Source organism: Myzus persicae, unplaced genomic scaffold (genome assembly GCF_001856785.1).
Source record: "Myzus persicae strain clone G006 unplaced genomic scaffold, MPER_G0061.0, whole genome shotgun sequence".
Lineage (NCBI taxonomy): Eukaryota > Metazoa > Arthropoda > Insecta > Hemiptera > Aphididae > Myzus > Myzus persicae.
In genome coordinates, this window is record NW_019104344.1 from 248,868 (window position 1) to 263,167 (window position 14,300).

Genomic DNA, 14,300 nt, shown 5'->3' on the forward strand with positions numbered 1-14,300 from the left:
ATATACCTACACAACAATAAGTCAATACTATATTATGTTATCGTCAAGGTCGACGATATATAATATACTGTGTGAAAACACACCGACGGCGGCGCCGTTTGGTGCACATATGTATATAATATACCTATATATATATAATATAATCGAAACGTACGGAACTAGTTTTCGTGTGAACCGTAAAATTCGTATCCGTACATAATATATATATACTCACGGGGTGTTAACGTGATGTAATTAATATATGCTAGCGCATATATACATTGTAATAATAATAATATTATATATGGGGAAATATTATTATTATTATTTTCGTCCGTGGAGTGTAAGAGATTCGGCCGAGGCGAAGGAGTAGGACGACGAAGACGATGACGATGGCGAGGACGAGCTGAAGTGCAGGAGGAGGGCAAAAACAACTATACATGCGTATGGGTTATTAATCGATTTCGATAAAGCTGGGTGTTACGATTAAAAGTAAGAATAATTAATAGGCTAAAGGTTATAATTAGAGGTATATATTCTCTCCGTTAATATTTACTGTAAGATCGTGACCGAGGGGACTTTGCGCAGCACCACCCACCGCACGCACACATATAGAGGTATGTACGTGCGTATATTATACCTATAATATTATTATTATTTTCTAGCGGAGTCTATAAATATATATGTATACATTTTTTATAATATATTATTCGAGAAAGGAATAAAAAAAAGTAATAATAATAATATACATGAACCCGGAGTATATATAGCTGTAGGTAGGTACGCGCAATAATACATCTCATCGATACATCGAATAAAAATAATAGGAATAATAGTTTTTGTACACGAGAAGATTCGACGAATTATGAAAATATCAAGTACAACACCTCATGTCAAGTAAAATCATTCAATTTTGTGTTATATATTATACTACTGTTTAAATTTTGATTTAGGTACATCAACATTATCAAAAAAAAAGTCATCTGCTTAAGAATTTACAGGAAAAATGTCAGTGTAAAATTTTGCGCCACCTAACATACAAATCACACACTCGAAAGTTTTTGGCTTCTTCCAAATTATATTATAAAAATATATTGTTAATATGGCACATGGCAGTTAGTTTGACATTCACCATCTGCAACACGAGGTAACTCTAAGATAAAGTTATTAACAGCCATCTTCTACTTCTGATATCGGTATATCGTAATATCGTATATATAAAGTAATAATTAATCACCAAACGATAATATATATTATATATATATAGTATAAAAGTTTAAGTACCTGAAAAATTATTCTTAATTATATTTAACAATTCCAAAAATCATAATTAGAATAAATTAATCATTAAATGAAAACTTGGTGTACTAGAATGCTTGGTGAATCACCCTACATAGTATATACCTTACAGACATATAACACTGGGATATTACCATTTACCATAATTATTTAAGTATCCTTGTACCTATGATATTCGGACCTGTGCCGTACTATAATATAATACGTACTATAATATTATAATATTGTCTGGACTTCGCGATGCGACTGAATTAAAATTTCTACAATACATTATTATTATATTATTAATATTATCGGATCCCCTCGGGAATTGATGCAAAATATGCGTTAAGAATTTTTTAAACGTTTTGAGAGATCAACACACGTCGATTATATTATACGGTGATTATAAATTACCGCACGGGGCTGAGAGCGTAAACATGGTTTTCACCTATATAGGCGATTATGATATATTAATATTATACATAAAATTGTTATTTTATACATCAGCCACGCCGCTTCAGCCATACTGCACAAATATGCACTCACGCCTAATTTAAAATTTTATTTTTTTGGTTTGACTGGGAAAAGTATATTCAAAACCGTTAATTGAATTACAGCCGAATGGCCCGAATGCAATATTATATATCTTATACGAGATAGGTACCAACTTTAATGCGTATCGATTTTTGTGCTCGTACAATTTTTTTTTATTTGGAACCACCCGGCGATGCAAAACATAATATACTTACATTATAATTATGTCGATGTATATACATATAATGCATAATACTTTAATCGCACCACGTGATGAATATTCATGAGACAATATCACCGATTTTTGGTTTTTATTATTTTTATTTTGTTAAGTTACGTTATTATAAAATGGACAGACATAATATTAATACCGTATAAAACACGTTTCCGAGCAGCCATACACGTTCCCCGTACCAGTATTCAAACGGAATATATACGCGTTGTTGTATTATGGTCGCGATTAAAACGGAATTTATCATCGTATACAATATTATACACACGCCGCGCACATTATAATAAAATATACACGCTGGCAAATTGCTGCAGTGCTATTGTCGAAACACGAAAATGTCGTGTTTGCGCATATTTTCTCGTGTTATACGCACAATAATAATAACGCCGGGGAAATCGTTCGTGCTCGGTTCGTGCGAACCCGACCGGCCGGCCACGACGACGATGGTTCTATGTACGAAAACGACGACAAAAAAATAGGTAGGCAATACAAAGTAGGTGGAAAAAAGAGACAAACGGCTTATCGAACGATGATAATAATAATATTATATTATAATATGTTCTATTGTTAAACAATAAATATTCTCTTTTGGTCAATGGCGGCGGCGTAACGAAATATCGCGAGCGGCGGCTGCAGTTGTATAGGTTATAGGTACCTATAATATCGTGTATAATACAATATAGCATCGTGTTGTATTTTTAATGCGCGTTTTTACAACACACACACACACATTCACACACACAATCGCAACACACGTGGAAATATACAAACACGCCGAGTTCTGCAGTGCCTATGTGCAGAGGGTACAACAACGCACGAGGGGAATGAGAGATCCAAAGGGGGCGGCGCCGGGAAGGGAGAGACCGGTACGGGGCCGGGTCGTTAAATTAGCATACCAAAGCAGCAAATACACATATATGTACACACACGATATATCTATACATAGCTACTACTCTCTCACTCTCTCTCTGTCTTTGATCACTCGTGTAGGATTATATACTTATACATTATAACTCGTACGTACCAGGTATAATATTATAATATACCAACAAATTGGCCAGGAATCCGCTTTCTCACTTTTTCTTACTCAGTCGATGCTAGTTTTTTTTGTTTTACGAAAACGCGACATGATCACTGTTACAACAACGACAATGAGATCACTGCTGGTGGTGTGCATATACGATTTGTGACTGATATTCAATGGCGACGACGTTGTGCAGGGAGAAGGACGCATTTTGAAATATAGTATTAATATCATTATTATATATTATACCCTCGATGGATCCGACAACCGTGGAAAGTTTATTTAAATTAAACCCTCAAGCATCGAGTTAACTATTTTGCCTCCAATAGTTTCTTTTAATTGGCTGTTAATATATATGGTCGATACTATGAGTATCATGCTATTTATGTGGAACTTGAATCTTCTGCACAAAGATATCGTGATCGGAAGACGTATCTATCGTTTATACTGTAAGCATTATATTATGTTATACACCATAGGCGGCAGTGGTGGCTAAGACAAAACGCGTATATTATAGATTATTTGGTAGTTTTAAAAATAAAACAATATTTTCCGAGGGGAAAATAATTGTGGATTTCGGACTTATAGCCACGACATCGTATAATGTATAAAACGTAGAGTTGGAAGGGGTCAGACCTAGTGACGTCCGAGGAGTAGTGGGAGGGGGAAGAAATCGTGTGGAATTAAGTGGTCCGAAGAAAAATAATGGTTTTTAAACTGAAGGGTCTGGCTGCTGGCTGGCGGTGGAGCTCGGGAAGGTTTTTACTCTGAGCGAGTAGTTTTTCCGACGGCGGTAGCGGCGGTGGTAGGAAAAACCGACAGAGTTGCGGCGAGATGGGTGGTTCGAGGGAGCGCGGGCGGCAAGGGACAGTTTCTGCGATAATAAATCACGAGGGATTCGTAACGTTTAGAGAAGATAACGAAACAAGGGAGCTTTGTCATCGGTGTATATATATATGTGGTGCGACGGGGTGCGGGTGGCGTATATAATAATATATAAATAAACGGACGAGGCGGGTAGGAGAGTCGAGTGTATACTGCAGGAGAGCGGAGGAGAGAGATCGTTTATCAACGCGCGCGCGTCGTTGGCTCGCCCGCTCGGCGCGGCGCAGATGACTCGTCGGCGGAGCAAGGTGAGGGATCGAGCGAGCGGAATCGTAAGCGCGCGCGCGCGTCCCGCTGCAGTGGTAAATCGGCGCTGTGGAGTCCGACGCCAACGGCGCTATTGCCGCTGATGTCGTCGCGGCCGGCAATTGCGCAGTCGATACTATCGGTCGCCGAGCGCTTCGCGTCCCCCTTTTTCGCACGCACGCACAATGGTCGTCGACGGCGGCGACGGGTGGGGCGAAATACATTTTTACCGTCCCCCTCGTTTCATCCCTTATTCGCTGTGGAGTGCGGGGCGTCGCGCGCGCGATTCTTATCGGACGGCCCCTCTTCGGGTCGTTCGTCGTCGGGGAGGGGGGAGGGTTGATATACCCCGCCGCCACGGTTATATAATAATAATAATGTCCTCTATACATACATGGGCTATTTTTTTTAATTTCCATTATTTCCGTGTGCGTTTTTTACTTTTTCCAATTCAGGTGTATGATATTATATAAATATTATATATTGTACAGTTTTTTTTTCAATCCCGGCCCGGTGAAAATGGCGCGACGGGGGGCAACCCCGCGGACCGGTAGTGTTCAGCGGAAGGCGGGTATATGATTATATATGGCCAGGTCGACCCGCACACCAACGGCGGCGATTCGGAAATCAGATGACGTAAAAACAAACAAAAAGAACAATCGAATTTCCAACTGTCGATCGAGCCGCGACTGACGAATGACGATGATGCACAGCACGCGTACACGATATAAAACATTTATAATATATTTCTGTATTAAAAATGGATAGGTACTTATTTTTCCCCATTATGTTGTATATATTATATATTATACAACACGATTTGACCGTACGACGTATTATTTTACGCGAAGCGTATCCCTTGGCAACGGATTTGTTGTGACAATCAAAAAACGTAATATTTCGTATACGAGGATTGTATACTTATGCACATATTATATTATATATAGTTTCGACGACAAAGGTAACATAAAAGCTCAGCCAAGGAACATTTTTTTTTTTTTTTGACGGGGGTGCGCACTGCGTATATTTCGTAATTTAACTATTTTTTACGCGTACGAACGCGATCGACGACTAGAAAACAATGCCCAATAATATTATATAGGCAATGTTAATATAATAAAATAATGTATGTAAAAAACGAACGTTTGCGAGGCGGCAGAGTTCAATTAGACGACCGCGGCGGCGGGGTTGTCAACGACCGTTATCGCCGTCGTCGCGCGTCCTCTGCCATTCTGTTGTCGTCGGATCAACCGGGCCCGGTCAATCGGGAGGTCTCCCCGACGACGACGACGACGACGATACGGCGTGTATTTCACAATCACGCCGCCGCCGACTGAATCGCGTGCGTTTTTTTTCTCCATCATTACTTTTGTGTTTCTTTAAATAATAATACGACCGACAACAACGACGACGACATTTGCATACTCTTTGCACTACGCGCGCTGAACACCACTCGGGTAGAGGTATATTATATACATACACGACCGCGGTAATATACGAAAGCGGCGGCGGTTTGACCGACAGCCGGTTGCGGGCGGTACGGCCGCCACTGTTCGCCATGTAAGGATTGACGTGCCGCCTGCACCGGGCGCGTTTTAGCATTATATATATTATTATATTTACGCTCGCGCACGGGGGCTTTGCCCTAATTAACTCCCGAGGTCTACATATTATATATATTTTATATACTGCCTCAGCACGACGGATCCGCCGCGAGATGGGCACCTACATAGGTACGTATAATCTACATAATATCATGTGTGCAAGTACCTATATATATGTATGTATACTACGTTACATAAAATAGGTATAGGGATAAGGATATACAAATATATATTAGGTGTGTGTACCTCGTCAGAACTAAATAATATGCATGTATAAAAAAATCGTGAGTTGTGAGTGACCGTGATAAATGTTTAAACTATTCATAGAATGTAATATTGGTATAAGTACATATGTCACAAGTTTACTCATAAGTGTAATCAAAAGTGAGCATATTGGACTTGTGATGGTTTGGTGAAGTCAACGTTACAAGAACGTTAAGTTATAAGTTAATTTAGTGAACAAACAATAAATTTAACTCTAAAAAGCTTTAACTTCAGAATTAATAAGGAGACGTTTATTATTTTAACCCAGTTATACTTTAACTAATTACATTTTTAAATTGAATTATATTGATTAACTATAGTTGAGTTAAAAAGTTTAAAAACAATGCATTTTTTCACTTAGTTTTAACATTTTAACTAGCTAATGCCCACCTTTTCATGTCATAGGCACATATTACATATTGATGATAATTGTATGGTAGGTACCACATATTACTAGTAGTAAGTTACTACTATAGTAAAATGAGTATTGCAGATGCGCTGCAGAGCCGAAAGTGGTAATTATTCGTAAATCGAACCTTCACCCAAGGCCTTATGTATATTATATAGGTGTGATTTCGCGCCATTTTTTGACGCTCAATAGCGTATCATAAAGTATATTATGCGTTGTAGTCGTAGCGATGTATTATAATTAATGTTATTATTGTTGTATAAATTATGCCACGAACGCCAAAAAGTAAAAGCGGACAATGGGACGCGCCGGGCAGAACGAACGGACCGTGCGCGAAACGCACCGGAACGCGCGGGACGAAAACCGTCAAATGGCCAGCCGGAATATGGAATATTATTATATTGTTGTGTTATAGCTGAGATGGTGAAAATCGCGAAGATTTCGTTGCCCGACGATCGGAACAAATATAATATAATATACATCGTGGTGTGTAATTAAATGCCTATTATCGTCGGCGACGGACTCGAACCAATTGCAGTGACGTAATCGGCGGATAGTTTATTTGCGCTACGAACAAAATGAAATAAAATAAAACGGCCAAAGTATGTAGAAATTGAATTGTTTGGACCACTGGTTTGGGTGAAATCGGATTATCTCCCCTTCTCGCGCGACCAGCTAATACTTTTTTCTTCAGCATACTATAAGCATTTATACATATTATGTTTTCTCGGTGTAACGAAACCGTATTCGCGTGTATGCAGTGGCCACATCGTATAAAACACGCTGTTATCATCTACACTATTTATATCCATGTATGCTAATGCGTGTGTCTAGAAAGTTTGATAACACTCGGTTCGTATGTATTTTTGAACGTGTACAATATTATTATAATATTATTAGGTACTTATTCTGCGCGTAATAGCCTCATCATTCATCATCATCATATTATTATTTTTACTATATAGTTATATACAGGGTGAGTCACCAACCATACTCACTCTTATTTTTTTCCTTTAATAATGAATCTATTCAAGTTTTGAATTTTGAATTTTTAAACATTGAGGGTATGTGAGTGAGCATGCCTTGTGCATAGTTCTATATAATCGTTGCTCATATGATGAAAGTTATATTAAAATTTTCTCGTTATACCTACCGCATAAACTATTGGGTATAATTAATTAATATATAATTCAGTTTATAATATACAATATACATTATACCTACAAGATGTCCTACTTTGGAGGAAAAAAGTTACATGAAAACGAGCATCATCCTCTTCTCGGATGGAAAATCTGGAGTGAATCAGTCATAAACTGGACAAATGTTACAACAACGTTGATAAACACCAATAAAATATATTATATGTATCGTTAAATTATTATTGTAAATACGATGACTTGAGATAAGTATTTAAGATTGCGGATTTCGAGCGTTGTACTTAATATCTCCATATTTTGTTGAATTAAAATTCGCGAGGGCTATAATTAATAAAATATATAGAATATGCTAGATCGTAGAGAGCAAAAACAGATCGAACTTTTTAATCGAAGACGGATGGTTCGGTCGCGTTTATTGCGGATCGAAGTATTTTAACGTTCGCTGCAGTAAGCTCTTGGCAAGCGAGGGGCGCAAAAGAAAAAAAGAAAACCATTATGCCGAACAGCGACGATCATAATATATTATATTATTATAATACTCATACTATACCTACATTATATAGGTATTGTACCGTCTGACACGAGTGCGAAAATAAAATAAGAACGAGGAGGTGCGGCAGTTACGCCGACGGTAATATTTCATATTTTCGGATACTTTATTCCACATTATAATATACAACGTTACATATTATATTAAACTATATAGGTATATAGGCACCCGAAAGTGTTGTGCAGTGAGCGCGCTTTGCTGGCACGCGATATATATTATATTATGTACTGCTTAGCTCCAAACACGATGTAGCGCGCCGGCCGACCGTTATGTATATACAATATCGTGTATGTGTACGCGTCCTCCGTAAGTCCTGTGCATGTGTGTGTGTGTATGTGTGTGTGTGTGTGTGTGTGTGTGTAAGTGTTATCAAAAGTGAGCATATTGGACTTGTGATGGTTTGGTGAAGTCAACGTTACAAGAACGTTAAGTTATAAGTTAATTTAGTGAACAAACAATAAATTTAACTCTAAAAAGCTTTAACTTCAGAATTAATAAGGAGACGTTTATTATTTTAACCCAGTTATACTTTAACTAATTACATTTTTAAATTGAATTATATTGATTAACTATAGTTGAGTTAAAAAGTTTAAAAACAATGCATTTTTTCACTTAGTTTTAACATTTTAANATATAATATATAATATATTATGTTATTATAACTATATATACATAATATTATGCGTGTGCGTGCAATAGCGAAAAAACGCCGACCGAATGGTGACACGGCGAGACAAATTTGTACGACTATTATAATACGATGATATAAATATAATATATTATGTTAGGCATATATATACCTCGTGCTGCGACCGGCGATCGTACGATAATAATAATGATAACAAATAATAACGCGCTCGACTCCACTACAATATAATATGTATTATGTATTATTATAAAATAAGTTATGTTTGAAAGATATTTATAATGTATAGTAAATGTGTGAGAGAAATTCTTTATGTACCTACTGCGATATTTTTGGTTACGGAAAATAAAAATAATCATCTCAGCTATACTTTTAAATAAATGGTATTGCGTATTAGAGTTAAAAAACGAGCTTAAGCACAGTTTTAGGTAGGTACATGCAAACTTTGGAAGTGAGTCATGATGAAAATCCGATATTTGAATTTTTTTTTTGCTACACGAATTCCCCACACGCATGATACGACTCGTCTGAAGATTGGAGGGTATTGACGAATATAGTATAATGAACAGTATACGCGTCAAATGATGGTCGCGAGGGGTAACCAAGCGTGGTAACCGGTTGTTGCCGGGGACGAAAACGCACGGAAGAGAAATAAAACATAAACAGGGTTTCGAGCAAAGGGGACGAATTTCGAACATGGCTACTCCCCGTGGGCCCAGCAGCTGTCGCCCCTCGTTTTTCGTGCAGCTTTCCCACCGGCGCGCGACCGGGTAAAATACATAGGAAACCCAATGCTGTATATATATACTACAAGGGGACTATATAATACACACACGCAAACATAGAAAAAATATATATTCTTGTACACAGCGTGTCAGACGGAAAAATCAATATATACGAATATATATAGGCGGTCCCAACGAGGCAGTGCAGGCGGCGGTGACGGTTGAAATCATCGATTTCTATATACCAAATTGTATGGCGCGATGATTACGTTTACTTTTTTTAATTTCCGTGGTTTTTTATTGCGTATTTGTATGTGTGTGTCCACCCTCTCCGCTATTGCATATTCGCGAGAAGTGTAAAAAAAAATATATATATAAACATTATATATAATGTAAAACCGTATAGTTTGGTCGATATACGCAACACACCGCCTCCACTTTTAACACTGTCGGTCGCGTTTCACCCGATATAATAATATAATATAATATACCTAGTAAGTAAAGTGCGAGTACAAAAACATAATAATTCTATATTCGAGATAAATCAAAATATTACACACGGTGAATCAGACGCATGACCAAGTACTAATACTTCAAGATGCAATATTATTATTTTCTACCGTCGGCATAATCGTTTTACAAAAGTACGATATAAAAATGTTATACCTATCATTTACGCAGGTGGTGGAGGGATGAATTTTTCTAGTAACGTTTTTCCCGCCTTTTTTTTTTTGATACTCACGACTGTCGGGTCGTTACACGTATAATATACCATGCCATGATACAGTGCATAATATAATATATTTTAAATTATACTTAACAGACGGTTTATTTGAAACTCGCGCGCGGACAATTTATTCATAAATTCTACATAATTTATATGTATATAGAATAATATTATATAATAGGAAATAACATATTGCGCGCGTGTGTGCGTGTGTCGCTCGGGGGATAGTGGGAGATATATTACAAATTAGGACCTTGTTTTTGTCGTCCGGCACGTGTAACATAAAATATTGTTTGAAGAGAATAACGAATTTACATTTTTTGCGGACGGCAAAACAGACGTAAGTCAGTCAGTTATACAAACGCATATACTTAAATATTATTGTCGTTAGAGAGTAAAATACTAAAAAAGTATATTATACTGGAAGAAAAAACGCCGGTAAATACGACGACCTTCGTTAGAAGCACACGTGGGTCGTCGGCGGGCGGATTCTCGTAAAATTTTGTCGCGTATATATATTATTCATAATAATAAATATATAGGTACCGCAGAGCGGGCAGCACCATAATAATTCAATAAAACACATAATATTGTAGTACCGGATCGATAATATTTGTGTGCCTTCGTCGCGTTCGGTTTTTGTTTTTATTTTGTTAACCATTTGTGTCTAAATTCCGAAGTGATTTCTCGGGGTCGGGGTAAATATATTATATTAAAATAATATATATATGGGTATAAATACTAAACATATGCACACGGCAGAACAATAATTTCATTGTGCATACACACACACACACTCGCGCACTCACACTCATGATGATATACACGCGAGCTCGGGTATACATATAATATAATATATAACGAGCGCCAAAAGCGAACAATGGTGGCGATATTACTCACCAGACGTCTCTTGGGCTTAATCAGCGGCCGGTTTTGCCCGTTCATTTTATAGTAGAGGCCACACGCATTACACAGGTAGTGTCCGGTGCCGTCTCTCCTCCACAATGGAGTCGACGTGGCTCCGCAGTTCACGCACTCTCGTCCTTCTGCAAACAAACACACAACGCGTACACGCGTATAAATACAAAAACTCGTGTATATATTATATTATGCACAACACAATATTATAATAATATATTAGTACGCGTTATATATAGCGCCAAATGTCCCAAATCTGTTTGTACATCACACCACCAATCTGTACCTACTTGTCTTGTTACAGTATACCATAATATAATAATGCATATTAAACCTGGCAAAGGAGGTCTCTCGCCTGGACGCGTGACAAAGCAGGAGACCTCCCATCCAGGTGTCGTGGGGTAGCATAGACAATATTACTGACAATAACGGTGTATTGCAATGATATTATATTAGTCCGTAAACTATTCTCTGGTGCCTGATTATGAAAGTTGATTAATTCAAAATATCGTCGTAGGTATCATGTTGTGTACCCTATTAAGTAGTATTATAGAACGATTCGACCATTTTTTTTTTGTATATATTGTGCCAGCTATAACTGCGACATCAGAGATTGACTAAGCCCCACGGCATCATTTTTTATTATACATGTAATATTATATAAGATGTACTTAGAGAATTTGACAATTTAACATTTAAATTACAAATTTTATAAATATGTCATATCTTCCAGATACACCCTGGCACTCTAGCAGATACATCGGCGAAGCAATAGCAATTGTGGAAGTATCAATTATTATTCGCACAGTTAAGTTAGGTATATAATTGTAATATTTATATAACAGAGCGACACCGTAGCGATCTTAACGGATTATTCTATTATAATATTACCACCAAGTTCTCATGTGGAAAGTGAGTGATAGATGAGAAAGATCACGCCACAGCGTCAGACCAAAAGTCAAAATAAGAATTATTTATTATTTAAAAGAAAAAATTATATTTTAATTGCGTTAGGTACACGCGACAAGGTGTGGTGGTACGTCGACGTACATTGCCATTATTTGGAGGAGGAAAAAACCGTACAACCACACGTAGTGCTTATGCTGCGCCGATATAGGTAGGTAATAGTTAGTATATAGGTAAGATGCATGTAAGCGTTTCGCAGTGTGAAAGCCAAAAAAGAAACGGAAAAAAAATTTCCAAGAAAAAAAATACTGGCACTCAACGACCTCGTCTCGAGCGCATATATTACCGCAGCTATATTATACATTATAGGATCTAATGTACTTGCGTAATTTATATACTATGTATGATATAAGTATTTACGCGCTGCATTGGTGTTGTGTTCTAGCCGTTGGACGTTGACGAAAAATCCCTTTTCTATATTATACTTGTATACGCTTCAATAAACCCACTCACACACACACACACACACACACATGGACAGCGTACACGAGCGAGTGTATATATATTTATCGTATTCGATTTCACATTATAAGTAGGCTGTTTTCATATTACAAATACACACCGCTGCAGCAGCAGCAGCAGCTCCTTTCCAAATTAATAGCCACAATATAACCCGGCACCCGGCCATTATCTCGTCCCGGCATCACGAACTTCTCGTTATATAGATAGATACTTACACCTATAGTGTACACACGTATTGTGGGTAATTACGCGCGCGAGAGAGCACTAGTATATTCTTTTTTCGTTATTTTTTTTTTCTACCAACTCGTCCCAGAGATATAACGCTGCAGCAGTTACACCCATATGTGTGGATCTCCCCGCAGTCTCATTTCGAACTTTTGCAACCATATAATACCTATACGTGCGCACGGTTTAGCCGGTAGGTATACTATTATTATTGCGACTATACCAAAACACTAATCACAAAATTGTTATATATACCTATATGTAACGGAACGGGTACCTAAATGGCTATATTATATTATGTGTGTAGGTACCTACCTTCTCCCATATTGTGTGTATATATATATATATATAGGTACAACAATGTAATATAATAACGTCTATAATAACGAAAAAAGGAAAGAAAAAAAAATGATAATAATAAAATAAATAATAGGTACAACAACGACAACAACCGCGCGATGTATACAGTTCGTGATGCGTGGGCACTAGAAACGACCGTCGGTATGTAAATTTCACCGCTAATTAGACTGTATAGCGTATCATTACCCGGAATGCCCATTGGAATACGCGCGCGCGCGCGCACACACACACATATGTGCATATTTTACACACACACATGTATTTATACGAGTTGCTGCCGGCACGAAAATTATATTGTGCGCGCGTAATACCTACATATGTATATATTTATATATTTTATATTAGGTATATATATATATGTATATATATGTACATAAGTACACCTACTGCAGAGCCCGAGTGTGCGTGTACGATATTATAGGGACCTATATATATATATATGTTTACTTATTTCACTCAAGAGTCTTATTTTATTTTTCGCGAGGGGGTCGTCGTCGTTATATTATTAGCTGTCAACCGTGTGTACGGTTTGTGTGTATATGTCCATTGTTGTGTATATACACACACCCATGTAGGAAAGATTTTATTTCCAATCTTCTTAAAAGATATTTTATACCCGGCTCCGAAGAATACCCTCTTTCGGAATTGATATTTCTCCGTCTCTCTCTGTCTCTATGTATATAATATAATATATATAAATATAATAAGTGTATTTACGGGCAACTGGTCATTTGGAAAATTGAGTTTTTAACCGATCCGACTGTGTACACGCGTACTCACACACACATACACATATAAAGTACGAGTGTATTTAAGGATCAACCGTCCTGCAAACGAAAAGAAAAAACCGTTATCGCACCCCTCATGCCATTCAATCATATAAATATAAAGATAAATGTTGTGTGTGTATGTGTATGAAATTAGTAGAATAATTCGAGAAAAACGACGACTGACCCAGTTTTTGTTTTTAACAACTCAGCTGGGCTTAAGGGACGATAAAAAACAAGTCCAACTGCAAAAAAAAAAGGAAAACGTAATCCGGAGGATCGTAAAACGCAGTTGGTCGTAAAATTACGTCGATCGCTGCTAAACCCGGCGGCTAAAGA

General features: G+C 37.3%; 1 protein-coding gene across 2 annotated transcripts in view; it reads right to left on the reverse strand.

Annotated features, from left to right (window-relative positions):
* Positions 1 to 14,300, reverse strand: part of LOC111041341 (GATA-binding factor C) — a 58,374-nt gene that overhangs the window by 14,105 nt on the left and 29,969 nt on the right. For both annotated transcript variants that reach the window (XM_022325580.1, XM_022325579.1), the window contains exon 4: positions 11,164 to 11,309. In XM_022325580.1, the coding sequence (XP_022181272.1) occupies positions 11,164 to 11,309 (146 nt within the window). The remainder of the gene's footprint in view (positions 1 to 11,163; positions 11,310 to 14,300) is intronic.